The 23,431-nt window shown below is 59.1% G+C and overlaps 2 protein-coding genes across 12 annotated transcripts; one reads left to right on the top strand and one right to left on the bottom strand.

Moving 5' to 3' along the window:
- Window positions 1-1,216: 1,216 nt before the first annotated feature.
- On the top strand, window positions 1,217-20,390 carry ITGA7 (integrin subunit alpha 7). 11 transcript variants are annotated; one of them, XM_057701850.1, is made up of 27 exons: window positions 1,346-1,681; window positions 5,748-5,875; window positions 5,976-6,055; window positions 7,149-7,404; window positions 7,895-7,972; window positions 8,295-8,414; window positions 9,268-9,475; window positions 9,571-9,636; window positions 9,724-9,764; window positions 10,142-10,230; window positions 10,358-10,485; window positions 10,603-10,698; window positions 10,848-10,909; window positions 11,029-11,198; window positions 11,629-11,778; window positions 12,446-12,561; window positions 13,119-13,311; window positions 13,393-13,473; window positions 13,572-13,651; window positions 13,792-13,866; window positions 14,023-14,125; window positions 14,632-14,808; window positions 14,997-15,128; window positions 17,238-17,351; window positions 17,568-17,666; window positions 17,755-17,880; window positions 19,955-20,390. In XM_057701850.1, exons 1-27 carry the CDS (start codon window positions 1,476-1,478, stop codon window positions 20,183-20,185), a joined length of 3,405 nt encoding a protein of 1,134 aa, XP_057557833.1. In that variant the 5' UTR covers window positions 1,346-1,475; the 3' UTR covers window positions 20,186-20,390. The 11 variants fall into 11 exon arrangements, 8 of the variants coding, with proteins under 8 accessions (XP_057557836.1, XP_057557837.1, XP_057557833.1 ...); XM_057701853.1 differs by having other exon boundaries at window positions 1,217-1,681; window positions 9,571-9,764; XM_057701852.1 differs by lacking the exon at window positions 7,895-7,972.
- Window positions 20,391-21,140: 750 nt separating this feature from the next.
- TMT1B (thiol methyltransferase 1B) lies at window positions 21,141-23,024 on the bottom strand. Its single transcript, XM_057701859.1, has 2 exons — window positions 22,503-23,024; window positions 21,141-21,377 (listed from the first exon to the last, which is right to left on the bottom strand). The coding sequence occupies exons 1-2, from the start codon at window positions 22,998-23,000 to the stop codon at window positions 21,141-21,143; spliced, it is 735 nt and encodes a 244-aa protein (XP_057557842.1). The 5' UTR covers window positions 23,001-23,024.
- Window positions 23,025-23,431: the final 407 nt, after the last annotated feature.

Below are 23,431 nucleotides of genomic sequence, written 5' to 3'. Positions count from 1 at the left end.
AATAGTCTAGAAAGAGTCTAAGTGACAGAGAAAGGAGGGAGATAAAGACAGAGTTTGGGGTGAGACAAAACCAGAGAGTGAGAGACACAAGGGAGAAAGATGGACAGATGGATGTACCCAAGATCAACACCCAGTAAGAAAGAGAACTAGAAAGGGGAGGTGGGAGCAACTGAGGCTCCAGTTGTGCCAAATTATTTCCTATCTCTCTTCTTGGCCCCATTTCTGGATTGGAGTTATAAATAGCAGAGTTGGAAAATGTCCTCCCCCCTTTGCCTTTGTTTTAGCCTGGGGGGAAGGGAGAGGCAGAGGGACAAGCCTGTGAGTCCCTGTGGACATCCCTGGGAAGCCCTACCCGGATCCTGCCTGGGCCAGCCCAGGACTCTGCCCCTGCTCATCCATTCCCCTTTGAAGGGTAGGAAATGTACACTTCTGGGAAGGATCTGGAAGCTCTAGACATCTTTCCCATCTCTCTGCCTCTTGGGTCCAATCTCTCTCATCTTTGGCCTTCTTTGACAGCCCATCCTTTTCCCCCAGCTTAATTTCATCTTCCTCTATCACCCTCAGTCTTTTCCTTGTTTTCTTCCTTCATTCCATCCTTGTTGATCAAACTCTTGCCCTTTTATCTCCATCTCTCTTCTCTTTCTGTTTTCTTTCTACCTGCCTCCTTTACCCTCTCCCCAGGTCTGCTGAGTTTTTCTTTCTTCTCGCCTGTCTTTTCCTCTGTTTCCCTGAACGCTGATGATGTATGTGTCTAGCAGAGCCGTTGCCACTGCCGGACTCTGAGAGGTGGGATGGGATGGGGTGGAAATTGGTTTGATTCAAACAGCGGGCGAGGTGCTCCGTGTGTCCACGGGGAGAAAGGCGCATTAAGTGACCACATCGGACTCATCTGCATCTCTTTCTCTCTGCACCTCTCTCTTCCCAGACTGTCCTTTAGCCTCATCCACTTCCCATCTCTCACCCGTCCCCTTCCCCCCGCTTCAATTTTTCGGCCCCTTTCCATCCGCATTTCTCACTCCTTCTCCACTCCCAGGCGCGGCCACCACCACTCGCGGGCTAGGGCAGGAGTGGGGGGAAGGGGAGCGCGCGGGCGGGGGCGGTGTCGGAGCTGGGGTGGGGCTGGGGGGGGCGGGGGGAGCAAGGCGGGTTCGCACCCGGAGCCGCCCTCCTGGGCATCCCTCTGCCACTCGCGGCGGCCTCCACCTGCCGCGGGGCCGAGGGGTGGGGCGAGGGCGGGGCGAGGGCGGGGCCGGGGCGGCACTCGTGGGAGCGGAGGCGGGAGCCGGAGCGGACCAGGGGCTGCGGCCGCTGCCGTCGTCCTGGCTGGTGCGAGAGGGGTGGCGAGGCTGAAGCCTGGGAGACCCGCTGAAGGGCCAGCGAGACTCAGAGACCGGAGACCCGCCTCGGGAGACCTGAGACTCGGCGCGCGAGCGGATTTCCTTGCGCTTGCCCGGAGCGCGCGCGGGGGTAGCCCCATGGCCGGGAGTCCGGGCCGCGATCCTTGGGGGGGCCCTGGGATTTGTTACCTTCTTGGCTCCCTGCTCTCCGGACTGCTCTTCCCAGGGGCCGTCGCCTTCAATCTGGACGTGATGGGCGCCCTGCGCAAGGAGGGCGAGCCAGGGAGCCTGTTTGGCTTCTCTGTGGCTCTGCACCGGCAGTTGCAGCCCCGACCCCAGAGCTGGTGAGTCACCGCACCCGCCCAGAATCCCCATGCCCGAGCCATAGATGCCCACCCTCCCTCTTCCCGCCCCATCTTTCCATCTTACAACCCCATCAAGACTCAGACTGCCTGCAGATAACCGACATCCCGGCCTGGAGCCTTGTCTGTCTTGGGTCTGAGACCCAGGATCTTCCTTTGGGGATGAGTTGGAGAACAAGATTCTTGTCTTGGCTGAGAGCTATCTCCTTTCGCCTTTGACCGCAACTTGCATCCTTGTTCCAGTCCCAGGGCCTGTGGCTCCCCTCCATCTTCAGGGGGCTGAACTCCCTCAGGGAGGGAGACTGAGCATTTTGCCTCTGATTAGGGCAGGAGGAGAGGATGAAGGTGTCATGGGAAGGATGGAGGGTAGACTCCAGAAATAACTTCCTTGCAGGCATTGCCGTGGGATGGAATGAGAGCAGCAGGATGCTGGGAGGCCAGGAGAGACCTGCCGCTTCGGTGGCTCAAGACCACGGCGAGGCTGGGAGGGGACCCGAGAGGGTCTGGCAGTCTGCACTGGGCAGTTTGGTGATAGAGCAGGGCAGAAAACAGAGCCCCCCAAAGGTGTAGTGGCAGCAGCAGTGAGAAAGATCCAGGAAGGATGCTGGCCAGACTGTTCCCCTTCCTCCTCCTCAGGAAATTTCCAGCTCCAAGAATCTCAGCAGTGGGGGGGGGGGGGGGGGGGAGGGGGTAGAGGGGGTGGGCAGCAGGGAGAAGTGAGGGGCAGAGGATAATTCTGATAATCAGTTCAGAACTTGTCGGAGAAAGATACCCTTGTGTGTGGGGCCTGTGACTGTCATGCTTCCTGTACTATTGGCCCTGGCTCCATGTATGATTTTAAAAAGACAGGCAGGAAGGGGAAGAAAGCTGCCCACCGCTTCCTGCCAGGGGTCGTTTCTCTCCTAGGCCACCGCCTAAGCCACACTAAGTGTCCATTACTGGGATCAGTGCTGTCCACTGGGACCATCTTCTCCCCACTGCTCTTGGCCTGGGGCAGAGAGTAGGGTCAAGAGCTCATTTCTCTTCCCCGGCTCAGGGAGAAGAGGCTAACTCTGATTCTTCTTCTTCCATTATCGCTGTCATCAGGGAGCAGGGTCAGTGGTTTGCCAAACTTGGGGAGCAATAGAAAGCTACTGACTTCATCTCTTCTTCAGCCTTCCATCCGCTTCCTCCCTCATCTCTGTCTCCCTCCCTCCCCCTCCCTCCATCTGCCAGAGTTCCAGGACTGGAGGCCTTTTTAGGACATGCTGAACTCTCTGAGCTATTTCCAGGCAAATTCTAGGTTATTTTTAATAGCTTGGTCTTTTGTCATTTCCCCCTTGTCTCTGAAGGTGGCCCCTGCATCTGTCTCCCAGAGCCGAGTTGGGGGCCTTCCCAGCCCGACCCCCTCACCCTGCTCTTGCTCCAACAGGGGGCGCGCTGCGGTCTCGTGGCCCGTGAGAGGCGGGGTACCTCGCTAAGTCCGCTTTGGGGTTGCAGGTCACCTTCCCCAGCACTCGCCTATTTTGATGTCTTTCAATCTAGTCCCGGGATGAGACGTTGAAGTTTAACCTTCTTTGCTCTGTGGTTTTAGCCTCATTTATTTCCATCAACTGTAAAATGGAGAAAAACAAGGGTACTACCATATAGAGTTGCTGTGGGCATTGAAAGAGTTGTTAATATCTGTAAAATGCTGAGAATAGTGCAAGGCCCGTAGTGGGTGCTGTGAAAGTGTTGGTACCTTTTTCTCGTATGGTGATCCACAGAGCTGAAGTGTAGCTTTAGTACCTTACAGCTAGCCTGGATCCAAAGGCTTGGCTAGAGCATCCCCCAGGCTGAGCCAACCTTCCACGCCAAGCGCCCTCCCCAGAGGGCCACCCAGATTGAGAGAGTCAGAGAGGGCTTGACTTGGGTCGGAGCCTGGAGTGAACGGGGAGCTGAGAGGGGCAGAGGTAGTGGGCTACTCCTTTGCCTCCACTTAGGCTCCCAGGGGGTCCCTTGCTCCCTGCTGCCTTTCTCTCTGCAGTGGCTGCAGCTGTGACTAGCATTCTGTCTCGAGGTCTGGGATGACTGGGCATCATGAGATGAAGCCAGGAAGGAGTGCCTGGCTGGGGCAGAGGTGGAGGGATTGGAGAGGCTGCGCGTGGGAACTCTTGTTCCAGGCAGGATGGTCTGGTCCGTTCTCAACCAAGAGCGGGGCTGGGCATAGCTTCTTTCCACTCAGCTTCTTCCTTCATATGGACCCCTCCCCTCTTTTTCCTCCCTACTGGTGACCTCTAACGGAAATGCGAGCATTGAACACCGTTAGCTTCTCCTGGTGCTTAGTTATGCGCTGGCCAGCTGAGACACTGCGTGTCTGCATAACATGTGGGTTCAGCGAGCACATCTGGACGCCTGCTAGAGGGCAAATGCAGAGGTGAATGGGGCAGTCCTGGTCCTCCCAGCGGTCGCCATCTTTGTGTTTGGAGGTGGGGGCACCACGGACTTGTGTGCAGCTTGGCCGTTCCCCCTAGTTTCTTTTCTTTTTGTGTTTGGGGTACCCTCCTCGCCTCATCCTCCTCTTGCTTTTCTGAAGGTGGCCAATCATTGGGTAGAAAAGGCACGGGTTTTGGAATTAGGCGGATGTGGGTTTGAATTCCAGAATCTAACTACTGTCTCTGAGTGAGTTTCCTCACCTGAAAGATAAGCAAAGAATCCTCACACAGGGTTGTGGTGAAGGTTAAATGAGATTAGGCAGGCAACCCGCCTAGCCTGGTGCCCGACGCCTGGGGGAGAGTCGTTAGGGCCTCATATCCCTGGCATCCAGCCTGGGGCCTGATTCACAGTAGGTGCTGAATAAATATTACTTCCTTGTCTCACCAGTGCCTGACACAGGGTTTGGCAGATGATCGGTTCTCAATAAATAGCTGTTAACGAATGCCCAATGTGTGCTCTCTTCCCTTCCACTCCCCACCCTCCTCTCTTGTGACATGGGCTCTGACATGGGATGACAGCTGCTGAGAGACGAGGAGGAGCTGTGGGAAGGGAGAATGGCTCTGTGCCCCCTCAGAACTGGCACGGTGCCCCACAGATGCCCGTCTGCAATGTTGCCCCACGCAGTTTTGGGCCTCGCACCCCAGTGGGGGAGATGGAGGAAAAGAGTAGGTGAAAGAGGCCTCAAGGTTTATCTTGCTGACACTTTTGAGTCTCCTTCTGCAAAGAGAGGATCCTGGCAGCCAGCTGGGTGCCAGTCACCTTGCCTTGGCCGCTCCTTCACTCCTGGCCTGGGGGTCCGTCCTCCGGAGACCCAGGCAGCCTCCATTCCCAGCACAGTCCTCCCCTGGGGAAGAAGCCTTGGCTGTGATCGTGGAAAATTGTCCTGCCAAGAAAGCTGTAGCTGGGAAAGTGTCCGAAGGGGAGGTAGGAGAGAAGGCTGGGTGGGGGTGGGGGTGGGGGAAGAATGGGGAAAATTGTGGACATGGGGAGCGGAAGGAAGGATGGGGCAGGGGACTGAGGATGTAGAGGGAGAACGGGGCTAGGGCTGGAGACGGAATGAGAGACTGGCTGGGGCGACTGATAGGACGGGTGGACCCACGTCGAGTCGCTTGCTCGGGCTGGTGTCTGGGCCACCTCATGGCGCTGCTGCTTTGGCCCCAGCATTCTTGGCATTTCTGGGAAGGTTTCAGCTGAACTGGGGTTGGGGAGAAGGGCAGAGCTTGGGGATGCGGCCAGGGAGTTGCGGGTAGGAAGGCCTGGTCAGGAACAGGTGCAGGGAACAGGCGGTTCTTTCAAATCAGCAGTGCTGGCCAGGCTGCTTGGGGTGTGTGTGTGTGTGTGTGTGTGTGTGTGTGTGTGTGTGTGTGTATCTACTGTGTATGTGCTCCCTCATCCAGATAGTATGTGCATATGTAATGTGATGATTGCATGGCCAAGTGTATTAATTTGCCTGTACCAGGGTGTAGGAAAACTGACTTTTGACCTTTCACCTTGGTCCTTCAACACTCTCCCTGGTACCGAGGAATTGGGCCTGGGCAGCTTGGGGAGGTGGAGCACTCTGGCCACTAACTGCTGCCCCTGCTCCATCATGCAGGCTGCTGGTGGGCGCTCCCCAGGCTCTGGGCCTGCCCGGGCAGCAGGCGAATCGCACTGGAGGCCTCTTCGCTTGCCCCCTGAGCCTGGAAGAGACTGACTGCTACAGAGTGGACATTGACCGGGGAGGTGAGGGCCTGTGGGGGTGGGGCAGGGGGAGCACAGGAGGAGGGGAGGGGAGGACCTGGCCTCCTCTTTCCTCCCCTAACTCCCAGTGTCCTGCCTCCAGCTGATGTGCAGAAGGAGAGTAAGGAGAACCAGTGGTTGGGAGTCAGTGTTCGGAGCCAGGGACCTGGGGGCAAGATTGTTGTGAGTACCATATCTTTTTTTTTTTTTTTGACTTTTTTTTTTTTGACTTTTAATATTACCATTTTAATTGAAAAAGTTCACAAAAATTAATTTTTAAAAAGAGGGAAAAACAGTTTGACTCTGTAATAATAATATAATTGCAATGAGTGTGACTTCTTGTGACTATGCGAAAGGTTGGTTGTGTGTGTGTGTATGTGTGTGGGGTGTGTGTGTGTGGTGTGTGCATTTGCACAAATGTGCTTATAGAACTCAGGTTGGCAACATGGTATGATGGTCTGCTTCTGAGGACCTCAGAGAGTTATCAAAAGTATAAGACATGGTCCCTGTCCTTATAAATTTAAAAATATCTAACTGTTCACCCATCCCTCCATTTGTCAAAGTTACCGAGAACCTTTTAAGCATCAGGCATTGTGCTAGTTACTGAGAGAGGACATGTAAACACAGGGAGAAGCCTGGTCCATGGCTCAAATAGCCTACTGCGAGGTTACGGAGATTCTCATTCTCCCTCCGTGTCATCACAAACGTGCACAAATGCAATAATACAGGTCCCTGTGGTGCAGAATATGGTGAATGCTAAGTGAATGGTATGGTCCTCAGTCTATACACGTTCAAGGGAGGAGTGCAGGGCAAAGACTTCTACAGGTGGGGGTGATTTGAGCCAGGATTTCCAGAATAAGCAATACTTGGAGAGTGGAGGGGGAAGGAGTTCTTTGCAGACGAGGTGGCGGTGCTTAGAAAGGTTCAGAGGCAGGACCAAGCTGGTGTGCTGGGGATAGTCCCATCTGGCGGGATCAAGGAGATACAAGTCCTGGGTGCTGGCTTAGTTGTGCTGTGGGCACCTGGACAGAATGTGGAGCAAGGGCTTCTTTCTGCCAGGGCGAAGTGGGTGCAGAGAAGATAGGGTTATGTGTATGCCTGCCTAACACGGGGCTGGGGGGTGGTGCCCAAGTGATGCTGACAGAGATGTGTGTGTGTGTGTGTGTGTGTGTCTGTGTGTGTGTGTCTGTGTGCAAATGTCTGCACGGGGGCAGTGTGGCTCAAGCAGGGTCCTGGCCCTCCCAGTGGAATGACACCCTCCCCTTTCCTCCCACAGACCTGTGCACACCGATACGAGGCGCGGCAGCGTGTGGACCAGATCCTGGAGACAAGGGACGTGATTGGTCGCTGCTTTGTGCTGAGCCAGGACCTGGCCATCCGCGATGAGCTGGATGGCGGGGAGTGGAAGTTCTGTGAGGGGCGCCCCCAGGGCCACGAACAATTTGGGTTCTGCCAGCAGGGCACAGCTGCTGCCTTCTCTCCTGACAGCCACTACCTCCTCTTTGGGGCCCCGGGAACCTATAACTGGAAGGGTGAGTCACTCCCTGGGGAGGGGAGAAGGGAACCAACATGTCCCAGGACCTCAGAGAGGGGGTTGGGGGCAGCATGTGGCCAAGCATGCCCACGTGTTCACTGCCATGGAGCCCTGGGGCCGTGCCACGCCTCCCACCGCTGCCACGCCCGCACACGCGCACATGGGGCCTCCGCCTCTCCTCCGCATGGCCGAGAGTTCCACGACATGCTGGCATGAGCCCCACATGCCCAGCCGGGGCCGCACGCTCCAGCACGCCAGCCCACACCTCATCACTCCCATTCCCATCTCCGCACGCTGCCGCTGGCCGGGCTGGCACTCGGTGAGTGTGATGCCAAGTCTGGGGGACCCCAGGCAGCTTGGGCTGGGGAGGGGGTGGAGATAGGGCTGGAACGGAGAGGAGGGGCTTCCCCGGGTGCCTGTCTAACTAGCGCCCAGCCTGTGGGCGCTCCTGCTCCCTGCCCTGGGCACTCACAAGTCTGTCCTTGCAGGCACGGCCAGGGTGGAGCTCTGTGTGCAGGGCTCAGCGGACCTGGCACATCTGGACGACGGGCCCTACGAGGCGGGGGGTGAGAAGGAGCAGGACCCCCGCCTCATTCCGGTCCCTGCCAACAGCTACTTTGGTAGGGACCCCTCCGCGGCCTGGAGCTGCTCTAACCCTCTGTTCCTCTCTCTTGTCCTCCTCTCCACGCTCCCATCCTTCCGTCTCTGTCTCTGTCCCTCACTCTGTCTCTGTCTCTGTGTCTCCGATTCTTCTCTCTCTGGTCTCTTTGTCTCTCTCGTACTCTCTCTGCACTGCTTCCTCCTTCTGTCTGCCTCTGTCTCCCCACCCTGTGGCTCCGCCTCCGGACGTCCCTTCCCTGGTGTCTCCCCCGCCCCGCCCCCCCGCAGGGTTGCTCTTTGTGACCAACATTGATAGCTCAGACCCCGACCAGCTGGTGTATAAAACTTTGGACCCTGCTGACCGGCTCCCAGGACCAGCCGGAGACTTGGCCCTGAATAGCTACTTAGGTTTGTAAGCTCCTCTCCACATCCTCCCGGGCCCTGGGGGCTTGGCCTGGCCAGCCCCCCGCCGCCTCTCCTGCCCTGCCCCCCAACACATACCCAGAGAAACACCCACTGGGCCCAGATGGCAGAGAAGAGTGGAGCCCAGTGACCAGGCCCCTGGAGAAGAGGCCCCAGGGGTGATGGCCTAGGGGGCTGTGGACGGGGGTCTCCGTGGAGGAAGATCCAGGTGGGCTGAGGCTATACTGGGAAGGAAGGAGGCTAGACCTCTGGGGGACTTTCTCTGAGGGATGGATGGCGGGCATGTGCGGAGAGGGGTCCGGCTGTGTTGGTACGTCCCTCTCCTGTCTCATCTGCATCCTTCTGCAGAAGAGGAGGAAACGAGGCCTGGGAGATATTTGGGCGAATCAGGCTCTTCCCTGTTTCCCCCTTGTTTCCTCCCTTCCTGTCCACGTGAAGACTTCCTCTCCCTGCCAGGATGGTGGGAGTGGGTGGGGGCAAAGAAGGTGCATTGGATGGGATGGGGCCTCCTGTGTGTGCAGAGCGGAGAGCAGTTCTGGGAATCGCACGGGGGGCGCCCTGGCCCCGCTCCCTCCTGCCGGTGCCTCAGCCCCCTGCCCAGCCGCCTGGCCTTCTCAGCCATGGCCTTTCTCCTTCCTCCCCCGTCCCTGAGGCTGACCTAGTCTCTGGGTGGGGAGGGCTGCTGGGCCTCTGGAGGGGAAGAGGAGTGGTCCAGCGGGGGTGGTGATGCCTCGGGAGGCACCTCTGCCTTTTGGGGAGGGGCAGGGTGGGAGAAGCTGCGACCCCCCCGGCTGGGCGTCGGGTGGGGAGAGCTCACTGACGAGTGGCCCCCGTCCAGGTTTCTCCATTGACTCGGGGAGGAGTCTGGTGCGAGCGCAGGAGCTGAGCTTTGTGGCCGGGGCCCCCCGGGCCAACCACAAGGGGGCAGTGGTCATTCTGCGCAAAGACAGTGCCAGTCGCCTGGTGCCTGAAGTTGTGCTGCCGGGGGAGCGCCTGACCTCCGGCTTTGGCTCCTCGCTGGCCGTGGCCGACCTCAACAACGACGGGTGAGGGCGGGCCGAGGGGAGTGGGGAGGCTGCGTCGGGAGCGGGAAGGGCCTCTGGCCCCTCTTCCTGACTCCGCTGTCTCCCACTCTCCGTAGCTGGACAGACCTGGTAGTAGGTGCCCCCTACTTCTTTGAGCGCCAAGAGGAGCTGGGGGGTGCCGTGTATGTGTACATGAACCAGGGGGGTCGCTGGGCTGGGGTCTCCCCTCTCCGGCTCTGCGGCTCCCCTGACTCCATGTTCGGGATCAGCCTGGCTGTCCTGGGGGACCTCAACCAAGACGGCTTCCCAGGTGTGAGTGGGAACAGGGAAGGCTGGGTGGGGGGGCGGGCGGGGGCGGGAGGAAGGCAGGAGGAGCAGGGCTGGGGAAGGTCTTCAGAGGTCAAGGGGAAGGTCTTCTGAGGGCTCAGGGAGAGGAGCCACCTGGAGCTTTACCCTTTGCCAGCTTTGTGACCTTGGGCAAGTACCCTTTCTGAGCCAGCGGTAGCTGCAGAGAGTAGCTGGGAGGATTAAAAATGATGGGGTAAGGTGCCCAGACCTTGGTAGCCTCTCAGTAAAATAGAAAACGTAGAGTGTAGAGCTGAGCGGCTGAGGGAGATAGGGGCCTGGCCCTCGTGCCTCCGCGCCCTCCGCCGCCCAGTCCTGATCGCCTCTCTCCCGTGCCCGCAGACCTTGCCGTGGGGGCTCCCTTCGATGGGGATGGGAAGGTCTTTATCTACCACGGGAGCAGCCTGGGGGTTGTCGCCACACCTTCCCAGGTGAGGGGCGTGGTTGGGATGAGGGAATGGGTGTGGGGGGACCGAGGGGGCCACGGCAGCAGGGGGTGGGGTGGGGGGGCAGAGGCTGGGGGCCGTGGGTGGGGAGGCGGACGGTCTGGTGCCGCAGGTGCTGGAGGGCGAGGCCGTGGACGTAAGGAGCTTCGGCTACTCTCTGTCGGGCGGCCTGGACGTGGACGGGAACCACTACCCGGACCTGCTGGTGGGCTCCCTGGCCGACACGGCCGTGCTCTTCAGGTGAGCCCTCCCCCTCCCTGAGGCCGGAGCCCCTCTGCAGTGCCGGGTCCCCTGCCTCCCCTCTTTTCCAGTCTCATGTTCTCACGTGTCCTCCGCCCTGGACGCCCCGTTCCCCAGGGCCAGGCCCGTCCTCCACGTCTCCCACGAGGTCTCTATTCTTCCAAGAACCATCGACCTAGAACAGCCCAACTGTGCCAGTGGCCACTCAGTCTGGTGAGGCGGGATCCGAGGGGAGGGTGGAGGGGAGCCTCCAGGGTCCCGTTCCCCCCCCCCCATCTGCCCAGTTTGGGGTGGGGCTCCGGCAGGAGTGGGCAGGATGGGGGAGGGGCCTGGGCCCGTCAGCCTCGCCTTTGCTCCCGCAGCATGGACCTCAGGGCCTGTTTCAGCTACATGGCATCGCCCAGCGGCTACAGCCCCGTCGTGGGTGAGCGAGGCCCCTCCACGCCCGCCCCGTTGGGTGTCAGGGTGGGCCACGCCGGGGTGCAGAGAAGGGCCCGCGGGAGCCGCGCCCCAGCTCACCGGCTCCTCTCCCACCTGCCTCAGCCCTGGAATACACGATAGATGGGGACACAGACCGGAGGCTCCGGGGCCAGGTCCCCCGCGTGACCTTCCTGAGCCGTGGCCCGGATGACCCCAAGCACCAGGCCTCGGGCACCGTGTGGCTGAAACACCAGCAGGACCGAGTCTGTGGAGACGCGATGCTGCAGCTTCAGGTGGACACTGACCCCTTGGCCCCTGACGGTCATCGTCATCGCGTCATCTCTCTTCCTGGATTCCTCGCAGCTTCTCCCCTGACACAGGCGCACCTCAGTCTAAGATCTCGACTTTTGGGACGGCTCACTCTTGGGCTGACCTCTCCCTTACTGCTGCCTCCTTGCATCTCCCGTCAAGTTCTGTACTCCCGGGAGATGGGATGACAGGCTCCATTTTCTCGTCTGGTCCTCAAAGCCCTAACACCTGGCTCTCCTCCCTTCTCCGCCCCGGTCGCTCTCCCTGCTCCTAGCCCCGTCCTCCATCTCGCTCCTTCCTTGCCCTGAGCCTCTTTCTGGGTTTCAGGGTCTGTCCTAGCTCCGGCTGGAGCTTTGGGCGGGGCTGGGGCCTGGGGGGTTTTCTTGCATCCATGTCTCTCTTCTCCCTCCCCAGGAGAATGTCAAAGACAAGCTTCGGCCCATCGTGGTGACGCTGTCTTATAGTCTCCAGACCCCTCGGCTCCGAAGACGGGCTCCTGGCCAGGGGCTGCCCCCCGTGGCCCCCATCCTCAATGCCCACCAGCCCAGCACCCAGCGGACAGAGGTGAGCATGCGTTCTGGTTTAGCCCAGAAAAAGAAGCTGGGAGGGACAGAGATCATGGTCCCTCATCAGTGACACATTCATAGCTTGCAGAATTCTTTCACGTGTTACCCCAGTCGTTGCTCACATCTCTAGATGCTGTAATGGGTGGACCCCAGACGTAAAATGGCCCAAATGATCAGGTGTTCCTAGTCAGAGGGGACAAGCAGTCATTCAGGGACCCAGGAAGGTGGGGGTCTGCCACGTTCAAATGTGGCCTCCAAGGTCCTTAGATCATCTCTGTCCCAGTCCTCTGGGGGCGGGGGTGGGGGTGGGGTGGGGGCGGGAACTCCTTGCCTGGTTCTTATGGCCCTTCTGTAAGGGATGCTCTTCACTTTCCTTCACGTTCTAAGTCTGGGACTCAGTTACGTGCAAGAAAGGCCGAAGAGCTGTGGCCTCGCTGTGGACTAGCCTGCTGGTCTCTACCACAGCATCGTAATACTCCCGTCATTTTACTGATGAGGACACAGCTCAGAGTGGTTAAGTGACCAGCTCAGTGTCACACAGCTAGGACGCAGCAGATCTGTGAGCTGGACAGAGGTTGTTTATTCCTGTGATTCTCTGCCCCACCCCATGCCTTGGTGACACATTCACCCCTTGGGAATGACCCTCTCGTCTACTCTCTTCCCAGATCCACTTTCTGAAGCAAGGCTGTGGTGAAGACAAGGTGTGCCAGAGCAATCTGCAGCTGGTCCGCGCCCGGTTCTGCGCCCGCGTCAGTGACACGGAGTTTCAGCCTCTGCCCATGTGAGGGGGAGAGAGGGAGCAGGTGGGGTGGGAAGGCAAGAGTTCAAGGGGTGGAAGGAAGTCGCCCTGGGAGGGCCGGCAGGGGTGGGGGCTGAGCCCGCAGGGGGAGGGTGGAAGGCGGGGAGGGCCTGCTGACAGCTCAGACGTTTGCAGGATAAAGGCAGTGACCGGCCCATAGGAGCTCCCCTGGCAGGGAGTGACAATCCTTCCCCATACGTATAAAATTACACAGTTCGCGTACATCTCCCTGTTAAGTCTTCACAATCCCAGGAGGTAGGAATTGTAATTCGTCCCACCTGGAGGCCCGGAGAGGTTACGTTACGTGCTCAAGGTCAGCGAGGGCTGGAGCTGGGACCGGAGCGGATGTCCCCTGACTCCTAGTCTTGACTCTCTGGAGTCTGAGGCTTGGACCAGTGTGCGTGGAGATCTGGGAGATGCAGGATGGGAGGAGAGGTTCAGGGAGCCGAGGCAGGCGGTGCGCACTGGGGGAGGAGACAGGGAGGGAGAGGTGTGGGCAGGTGTGCAGGGCTTCGAGCGAGTGGGATCTGACCCTCCAGGGATGCAGATGGGACGACCGCCCTATTTGCACTGAGTGGGCAGCCAGTCATGGGCCTGGAGCTGAAGGTCACCAATCTGCCCTCGGACCCGGCCCAGCCCCAGGCTGATGGGGATGATGCCCACGAAGCCCAGCTGCTGGTCGCCCTCCCTGCCTCTCTGCGCTACTCAGGAGTCCGGGCCCTGGACCCTGCGGTGAGGACCCGGGGCAGGGGAGCGATGGGGTCTCGGGGCTCCGGGAACCCAGGCGCACCTCTCCTTCTCGCCCCACTCCAGGAGAAGCCGCTGTGCCTGTCCAATGAGAACGCCTCCCATGTTGAGTGTGAGCTGGGGAACCCCATGAAGAGGGGCGCCCAGGTTGGCACCTCTGCCCTGTCCCTATCCGAGCAGCTCTCTGACCCCTCCTCAAGCCCCTCGCGCTCCTGGACTCTAATCTTGCTCCACCATTGGTTTAGGTCACCTTCTACCTCATCCTTAGCACCTCAGGGATCACCATTGAGACCACAGAGCTGGAGGTGGAGCTGCTGCTGGCCACGTAAGGCTGGCGAGGCCAGGGTGGGTGAGGGTGGGGGCGGTTGGCTTGAAGTCCACCTAGAAAGGGCTCTGCTGTCCTCACCTGAGCCCTCGGGGTGGTGCCTGTGCCCGCCGCCCACGCCTGCCCCTGCCACACGCCAGGATCAGCGAACAGGAGCTGCACCCGGCCTCCGCCCGAGCCCGCGTCTTCATCGAGCTGCCGCTGTCCGTCACGGGGTAGGCGCTTCCCCGGGGTGGGGGCACCTCCGCTGGAGGGGTAGGCCTCGGTACTCCCAAACCCAGGCCTGGGCTCTGCCTCACCTGGCCTGGCCCTCTTGACCCTCCGTCAGGCCCCAGGCCTCCTCAGCCCCTGTTCTGCACCCCCCTCACCAGGGTGGCCATTCCCCAGCAGCTCTTCTTCTCTGGCGTGGTGCGAGGAGAGAGCGCCATGCAGTCGGAGCGGGATGTGGGCAGCAAGGTCAAGTATGAGGTTACGGTAAGTGTCCTGCTGAGGTCCTTCCCTTCTTGGCACAGAGGAGAAGCTGAGATGTGTCTCAAGGGCTGTGGCTCTTCTCCTGTCTGGTGCCTGGCGGTCCAGTGGGTTCGAGGCCTCCCCCAGCTCCTGGGCCGTGGCTGTGGGCAGGTGTCTGTGTCGAGGCCTCAGCTGACCATTTCCTGCTCATACCCGACTGGACGTCTCACCTGCTGGTCTGGGGAGGCCACAGGGGCCCAGGGGCCTCCGCTGGGGCATGGGGACATGGTGGGAGGGCTGCTGCCTCTCCCCAGAGGCTACCCTTGCTTGGCCGGGGCCTCGCCACACCTCCTGGTGACAGCTCCAGGTTTTCCTGGGTTTGGGGTGGGCAGAGAATGGTGCCTGGATTTAGGGTCCTGAGTCTTTGTTGACGCTTTGCTTCCTGAGGCTTCCCCACAGCCCTGTCCCCCAGCCCTGGCTCCACCTCTGTGGATTTGGAACCTGTACTTCACACTCTCTTGTGCCCACAGGTCTCCAACCAAGGCCAGTCGCTTAACACCCTGGGCTCGGCCTTCCTAAACATCATGTGGCCCCACGAGATTGCCAACGGGAAGTGGCTGCTGTACCCCGTGCGGGTGGAGCTGGAGGGCGGGCAGGGGCCCGAGCGGAGGGGACTCTGTTCCCCCAGGCCCAACATCCTCCACCTGGTGAGGCTTAGGCGAGGTGGGTGGGGCTGCTGGACCGGGGCGGGGAGGGGTCAGACTTTGGGAAGGATGCCACGGGGCTGGGGGCCTGTGGGTGGGCTGGGGGCCGGGAGGAAGGTGCTGGGGGGGAGGTGCCGTCTCTCCTTGCTGCCTTTGGAGGGACCCTCACCGGGCCCCCCTCCCCACCTCAGGACGTGGACAGCAGGGACAGGAGGCGGCGGGAGCTGGGGCGGCCGGAGCCGCAGGAGCCTCGGGAGCCGCCGGAGCCCAGCACGTCCTGGTGGCCGGTGTCCTCTGCCGAGAAGAAGAAAAACGTCACCCTGGTGAGGGCAGGGCAAACGTGGCGTAGCAGAATGGGGGCGGGGGCGTGGTATGAAGGCGGTGGGGGGCGGAGGGGAGGGCATGGTGCTTCAGGGTGGCGGGTGGCCTGTTAAGAGATGTGATGGCCAGACACCTGGGGCAAATTGACAGGACACGTCACATCACACCTCCCCCCACGCGCACCAGGTGTTCACTCCAGGGCGCTTACCTACAGCCAGTAACCCACACAGTCGAGTCTCCCTGCATTTATATAAAAGATCACATTTTATAGGCGGGGTGGGGTGGTTTTCGCCACCTCCGAGATGTTTGTCGTAGTTTTGAATTCTTATTGGACAAAAAAGTCAGTTTGTATGAGGAAACCTGCTTGATTTTCACAATGTCAGAAACACTTGAAGGTTTTAGAAGTTCTGAGAATTAAGTTGATAGTATATTTACGTGACTCATTAAGTCTATCCTTCTCGAGCACTTTTGCCTCCCTTTTCCTACTTGTTTCGGAGAGGACTTCGTGAGCAGATGAGCGCGTGCTCTGTGTGCGCGTCCCTTCTAGGCTGGCGCTGGCGGTGAGGGTGTCGGGGGGGACACGGGTCGGGGGGGTGCTCGGCCTGGTGGCAAGAAGGTGGATGCCAGGTGTGGAAGCATGGGCAGCAGAGGCAGAAAGAGGCGAAGAGAAGTTTGCAGAGGGAGGGCAGCCGCTGGGCCCGCTCTGCTGGCATCTGCTCTGCTGGCATCCGTCTGGGAGGAAGTTCCCCTGCCACAGCCCACCCCTCCTGGGGGCCCCGCGAGAGTGCAGCGGAGGCGGACGGAGGCACCTCGGGGTAATGTGAGCTCACGGAATTGCTGTTTCCCTGTTACCTGGATAGCGCGGCTTTCTCCAGGTGACCGATTTCTTCTGAAAGGCCATCCTTTTTGATAAGAACTTTGAAATGAATTCTTTTACTTAAAATGACTTTTAGACAAATTGACCAAAAATTCTTGAATTGCTCAAAAGTGGCGAAACAAAGGATGACGCAAAGAATTCAAATGCTCTCGAAGCCATTCTTCTGTACAGGAAGTGTGATGAGGAGAACATTGATTTTTTGGCAAATGGGCCATTAGGTGGGATTGGGCCAAATGGGTTTAGGTCAGGCTTGGAAGGAGAAGGGTCGAAGTCCCCTGTCCCCCCAGCAGCTCCTGGGCATCCTCCTCCTCTTTCAGTGAGTTTGGGCTTCGCAGAGGAGTGCAGCTTTGCCCACTCTGGACCTGGGTTCAAGTATCTACTCCGCCTCTTTCCAGCTTTGCTAGCTGTGTGACTGGAGGCAGGTCACCCGGCCTCTTTGAACTTTAATTTCCTAGTTTGAAAAATGGGGATGATGATAATATGCACCTTGCAGGACAGTTGTGAATTTAAATTTATTTATTTGTTTTTATTTTTGGCTGCGTTGGGTCTTTGTTGCTGTGCGTGGGCTTTCTCTAATTGAGGAGAGTGGGGGCTACTCTTTGTTGTGGTGCGTGGGTTTCTCAGTGCAGTGGCTTCTCTTATTGCAGAGAACGGGCTCTAGGCTCTTGGGCTTCAGTAATTGTTGCACAAGGGCTCAGTAGCTGTGACACACAGGCTTAGTTGCTCCATGGCGTGTGGAATCTTCCTGGACCAGGGACTGAACCTGTGTCCCCTGCATTGGCAGGTGGATTCTTAATCATTGTACCACCTGGGAAGTCCAGTTGTGAATTTAAATAAGTACCTTGTAGATAGTAGGTGCTCAATAAATGGGACTGTCATTAGGTAATGTAAGCATCTACTAGGGAAGCTACTCTGCCTGCTGCTGTCAAGAGACCTCCTCCCTGCTCCCCATGCATTTCAAAGCCACATAGCCCAGATTTGGGGTAAGCTGCAATTTTGGACCACAGGGTTCGGTTGGGAAGACTTCCTGGAGGAGGGGAGTTAAAAGCCTGTCAAGAAAAATGGGAGAGGTATTGAATGAAGAGCCAGGGGAAGATAGGGGCTCATGGAGGGATGGAGGGAAGGCTTTGGGCAGACTGTGTCTGTGTGGCCACGTTTGTGAGGGTACTGTGCCCCGCGCAGCTCAGTGCGGTGGGGCCAAGCAGCTCAGGGTCCTGCCTGTCCTGGTTCCCAGGACTGTGCCCGGGGCACGGCCAGCTGCGTGGTGTTCAGCTGCCCCCTCTACAGTTTTGACCGCGTGGCTGTGCTGCACGTCTGGGGCCGCCTCTGGAACAGCACCTTCCTGGAGGTGAGAGTGTGGCTGGGGTGCTGGGCTGGGCATCCTCTTCCCCGACAGCCCCTCCGGGACCGCTTCTCCTTCTTCCTCCTCCCTCCAAAGGCGGCGCGCTCTCAACCCAAGACAGGCAGCAACACCCTCTGTGCAGTGCGCCATTCCATTTACAACTTCAGGAGCTGGGGGGAGGTGGGGCACTTAGGAGGAGGGTCTCCTTCCTTGCTCCCCTAGGAGTACTCAGCTGTGAAGTCCCTGGAAGTGATTGTCCGAGCCAACATCACCGTGAAGTCTTCCATCAAGAACTTGCTGCTCAGAGACGCCTCCACAGTGGTGAGCTGCACAGCTGGGGAGGTGGGGCTGGGGAAGCTCTTCTCTGCTGTCTCTCGGGCCCTTGTTCTCTTAACCCCTCGCTCCCCAGATCCCAGTGATGGTTTACCTGGACCCGGCGGCTGTGGCGGCAGAAGGAGTCCCCTGGTGGGTCATCCTCCTGGCGGTACTGGCCGGGCTGCTGGTGCTGGCGCTGCTGGTGCTGCTGATGTGGAAGGTGAGGCTTGGGGAGGGAGGCGCGGGGCGGTGGGGGGCTTCCCTGTCGGGCAGGTGGCCTTCCGTGGTGTGGTTCTCTCACCCACTTGCCCCTTTATTCAGCAGATCTGCACTGAACACGTACCCTGCAGGTACCGGGGTCTCTATCAGGCCCTGGATATTTCAGAGATAAATCAGATGCAGATTTTGTTCTCAGGGATTTTATAGTCTAGTTGGGGAGGGGAGCCCTGTAGTCAAGGACGAGGCAGTGGACTAAGTCAGGAAAATGCCATGGGAATTCAGAGGAGGGAAGTCTTGAGAGCAGGTGGCCCTGGAGCTGGGCCCTAGAGGGTGGGGTAGTAGGATCTGGAAGTGGGGAGATGGATGGGTGAGTCTGGGCCTTTCAGAAGGACCACGGGAGGCAAAGTTACGGAAGCAGGGAAGTGTGGTCTGATTTAACTGGAGCATGGCAGGTAAGTCTGGGAAGGAAACTGTGGCCAGGAAAGCCAACCAGTGTGGAGAACTGCCTCCAGGGAACTGCCTCTAGGACTGAACTCGGAACCTCCCCATACCAGGCTCTACACGGAACCATTCTTGTACACACAGAGTGTGGCCAGAATCACATTTGCATCCAGGGCCCCACGTAAAAGCACACACATGCACACGTCAGTACAGAGAATCATGTCTATCACCAGTGGTCATCCCTTGAACCACATGTCGCGTCAGGCAGTGTGGAACCATGCGTGCCCTTGGGGCCCTATGGAGAATGCCTTCCCCTCCCCAGGACCAATCGCAGACCAAGTACACCCTCTGGCAAATGTGAGTCATCAGTGGACCAGACCTCTGGGCATCCAGACAGTTGGAAACCTTGCTATTCTTAGGGCAGATTGATGCCTTCGACATACGGGCTCCAGGATCTCTGTTGCCTGCTCCCACGGAAGCGGGGGCAAAGCAGAGAGAGGGGTCCCTATCCTTACTCAGTCTTCCCATCCTCCACGTCTTCTGCCCCCTTCCTCCCCTACATCCCAGTGTGGCTTCTTCCATCGGAGCAGCCAGAGCTCATCTTTTCCCACCAACTATCACCGGGCCCGTCTGGCCGTGCAGCCCTCAGCTGTGGAAGCGGGGGGTCCAGGGACTGTGGGGTAATTGTGTGTGAGCATGTGTGTGCACACGTGTGTGTGCGGATTTGTGTGTGTGTGTGTGTGGGTATGTATGTGAGCGCAAGTCGAGCTCCCAGCATTCAGGGGACCAGGAATGGGCAGGGTGAAGAAAGGAGGCTGCATGAGGGTGGCGTGAGTTCCAGGAACTGGGGTGGGAGGCTGTTGTCAGGGTGAGGTCATGAGGGTGAGTATACACAGCCTGGGGCGTACACAAGGGTTGGGTGGGCTCCTGGAGTGTGAGCATGTGGGGAGGGCAGGGAGGTGCCCTGCATGTCTTTTCTGTGGGCATGGGTATGCAGAGACACATGTACAAGGAGGTGCCAGGCAGCCCAGCATGTGGGGGTCCTGGGAGGTCCTGAGTGAGTGTGCAAGGGGCACGTTTCTGTCTTGGTATGTAAGGGCCAGCATGTCCATGACTTAGGGAGGGGCCAGGCCACCACATCCATAGAGGAGCAGGCCCACCCTAAGGGGGTGCTGCCTAGTGCACAGGGCTTGTGTGTACGAGGCTTGAGAGGACTCATTCTGGAGTGTGCAGGGGCCAAGGGAGCTGTGTTTTTCCTCAGATCTTGTTTGTGTCCTAGGGGATGCTATTGGGTCTCTTAAAAAGCTTGGGAGTGTGGAAACCTTGGGGGTCAGCGGTCCTGATCTCCCTTCAACCCCCTCTTTCAGGTGCCAAGGGAGATGTCCTTGGTCCTGCACCTCAGGCCCCTCCGGGTCTTTCTCTTGCTGTGAATGAGAACGTGGGGAGCCAGCATGGATGGTGGCACCTGTGGGGGATGCTTACCGCACGCGCTGCTGCCCAGCCAGCTCCTTTCTGCGGCTGTTGGTTCTTTCTGTGCCAGGGATGGTGGAGGCAAGAAGCTGGGCGGTGCTGGGCATCTGCTCCAGGGACCTCAGCCCTGCAGGCCCCTCATGTCTGGCCTGCTGTGCTTCCAGATGGGATTCTTCAAGCGAGCGCGATACCCCGAAGCCACCGTGCCCCAGTACCACGCGGTGAAGATCCCTCGGGAAGACCGGCAGCAGTTCAAGGAGGAGAAGACAGGCACCATCCTGAGGAGCAACTGGGGCAGCCCCCGGCGGGAGGGCCCTGACGCACACCCCATCCTGGCTGGGGATGGGCACGCGGAGCTGGGCTCCGACGGGCGTCCGGTTCCGGGCACCGCCTAGCCTCCCCTGCCCCAGCCTGGCCGGTGGGCCCCCTGCACCCCTTCCCTGGAGACGGCTCCTGGGGATGAGGAGCGCAGGCTGAGCTGCTGGTGTCCCGTCAGGATTTGGCAGGATCTGTTTCCGCGGGGGCCCAGGCCTCTCTTCCCATCAGGCCCGCCCCCCGACCTCCCCTTAGAATGCCGCGAGAGGAGAGGGGGTGCATCGCGGGGGGGTCGGGGGGAGGGTGAGAATGTCAGCGGTGTCCTGATACAAAAGTGGGAGGAAGGGACCTTAATCCCTCCCTCTCCCGTTCACCTTGTATAACGGGACCCCAAGGACCTGTCTCCCTGAATGTGCCTTAAGTCCAGAGGGTGGGGAGGAGGTTATGTCGCTGACTCAGGGGCTCTTCCCTCCTTAGCTTCCCCCCTCCTCTGACCTTAGTTTGCTGCATCAATCTAGTGGATTTTGTCTATTTATTAAAAAATATTTGAGGACAAAACCTCTTGCTTCTTTGCTGAGTCCTGCTGCCTCGTGCCCAGGGTCTCCAGAGAGGACTGGTTCTCTCTGCATCCCCATAGCTCAGGACAATGGTGGTGGGAGGGCGCGCCGAGGGCCTGGCCGGGATACTGGTGACTTCGGTCCTGGGGGCACTTAGGTGTGGTCTTAGAAGCAGAGGAACAAAGGGGAAGGGGAGGGGAGCTGCCCTAGGGGTGGGTGGGCAAAAATTGCAAGACCCAGTGCAGGAATTTGCAGTTAAAGATACGACAGGGTATAACTTTTCTCCCTGTGGTCAGGATGGCAGTAGAGCTTCTTCATTGTGGAAGGAAGGGCTGAAGTTAGAGGTCCCCCGGCAGGGGTGGGGGGAGGGGTGGAGGTGGTGGGGAATGGCTTCTCTCTGTCTGGGTCCCTCTCGGGAGACGGGAGACTTGGCGGGTGGGTGGGATTGTCCTGACTGGAGGCAGGGTTGGGGGAAGGCTTATTTCACAGCCTTCCCCATGATGTGGGGCCCAACAGGTAGCCACTTGAGGGGAGGGGGGTGTCGTTCCATTTGGAGTTCAGAGAACTGAGCGTTCTCCAGGTCTTTCCAGGTCTCCCTGGTGAGGCAGCAGCCGTCCCCAATGTGTTTCCAGGTGGGCTCTAAAACTTGCTGCCACAGGAAGGCCCAGCTTTCACGCGGCTCGGCCACGTGCTCCCAGAAAAAGAACATTCCTCCCTGGGAAAGAAGAGAGAGCATCACTTACCTGCTGCATTCCGCGACCTTCCTCTACTCTCACCTCCATCCTGCTGACCACGCCTGGTCACAGTCTCCGGGTGGAGTGGGAGGTGCTGGTCTGCGTGTTTAGGGAGCAGATCATCCTGCTCTGTGACTTTCTCTGCCTCCCCTGGCTCCTACCCACCCACTCAAAGCAGGTGTGAAGAGCCTCCTGTGACCCGGGGGATAACGGGTGAGAGATCTTTAGAGGATGACCGGAAGGACAGAGTAGTCGAGGGCAGACAGATGGGGAGGTGGAGAACCAGAAGCAGAGATCTCATTGGCTACAGAGACGCTCGCCCCAAGCCCTCTCCTGAGACCAAGACCTGCGTCCCGGACAGACGTCTCGGCCAGCATCCCAGGGAAAGCTTGCACTGGCCTCCTGATTAAGCTGGGGTTCCGCCAGCTCTTCCCTCCTCACTGTACCTTCCCTAGGGGATCTCGTGCACCCCTGTGCTTGGAATTTACCAGCTACAAGCTGGTGACTTCCAAATCTAAATCTCCAGGGTACATCTTTTTCTGAGCTCCAGATCTGGACTTCCAACTGCCTCTGTATTTTCTACCTGGCTGTCTCCATGACACCTCAGACCTAACAAGTCCAAAACAGGTTTCTCCTGTCTTGCAAATGGCACGTCCCTCTACCCTCCTCACTCCCTCTACCAGTCGCTCATGCCAGAAACTTGGAAACCAAGACAAACTCCTTTCTCTCCATACCTAGCTCCAAATCTTCTGGATGCTACTTTCCCTAATATCTCTACCTAGAACATCCTTTTGTTTCCCTGACTCCCTCCACCACCCCCCCCCCCGCCTAATCCCTCAGATCTCAATTTATACACCACGTCCCCAGGTGTCCTTCATCCCTCCTTCCCCACTTCGATAGGCGGCTCTCCTGTGCGCTTCCCCAGCACCTGCCCCGCCGCATCCAGGCCCTGGTCACATCTCCTGTCCACCAGCACATGGGGGCGGATGGGCGTGGGTGTCTCATGCGTTAGTGCATGCGATTCCCCAGGCCGGGTGCCCTGGACACGGGGGGTGGCCGGTACCACGTTTGCTGCCCCACGCGCATACCCTTCCCACCCTGCTCACCGGCCTCAGTACTCTCCGAACTTCCTGCAGGACCCTCTTTGGGCTCTCCACCGAGCATAGCACCAACGTGCTGACCACCACGTCCATGGAGCTATCGGCCAGCTGCCTCATGTCCTCTCCGAAAGCTACCACAAATCGTTCATATTCAAGATGCCTGTTCTCGGCCATGCTCTTCGTCAGGAACTTCTCAAAGTGGGGGTTCGGGTCCAGGCAGGTGATCCTGCAGCCAGATGGGTAGAACTGGAAGTTGGCGCCTGTGCCACAGCCCAGCTCCAGCAGGGCCACCTTCCCCGAGGCTCCTGCCAGCCCCTTTATCTGGCTGAAGAGCTCGCGTTTCTTGGTCTCCACCTTGCGGTTGCACTTGACCGTCAGCATGGCCATCAGGTAGGGGAAATAGGTCTTGCACAGGGGCCCCCAGAAGCCCAGCAGAGCCATGAGATGCAGGGGCAGGCTCAGGACCAGCACCAGCAGCTGTAGGAGTCGGACCAGGGCGTCCATGGCAGCCGGGCTCCGGGTGGCGTTTCCCTCCAGGGAAGGGCCTGTCTCTCTGCTCAGCCGCCGCAGGCGCGAGTCTCCTTTCAGCCTGAGCCAGGACTTTGCTCCCTGTCTCCTACTTGGCAGTGTCCTCTCTGCTGCGGTGGAGTGGATTATGAAATCCCTCCAGGGAGCACCGGTCCCAAAGCCCCGTAGGCTCTTCAACACATTTTACGTGGGGGCGAGAAAACAGGTCGTGCCCACGTGTCTTGAGCTCTGGGGCGCTCTGGCCAGTGGAAGAGGATGGTGTGTGCTGCCCATCCCAGAGGGACGCGAGAAGGGGGAGGGGAGCTGCGTCTCAGATCACAGCTTTGTGGGGGCCACATGCCGAGGCAGAGCTGACTCATGAAGCCCGTCCTGGCCTCATTCTGTCCTCAGGCTCTGTTCCGTTTATG

This window comes from Hippopotamus amphibius, chromosome 12 (assembly GCF_030028045.1).
Source record: "Hippopotamus amphibius kiboko isolate mHipAmp2 chromosome 12, mHipAmp2.hap2, whole genome shotgun sequence".
NCBI lineage: Eukaryota > Metazoa > Chordata > Mammalia > Artiodactyla > Hippopotamidae > Hippopotamus > Hippopotamus amphibius.
This window is presented reverse-complemented; position numbering and strand designations above follow the sequence as displayed.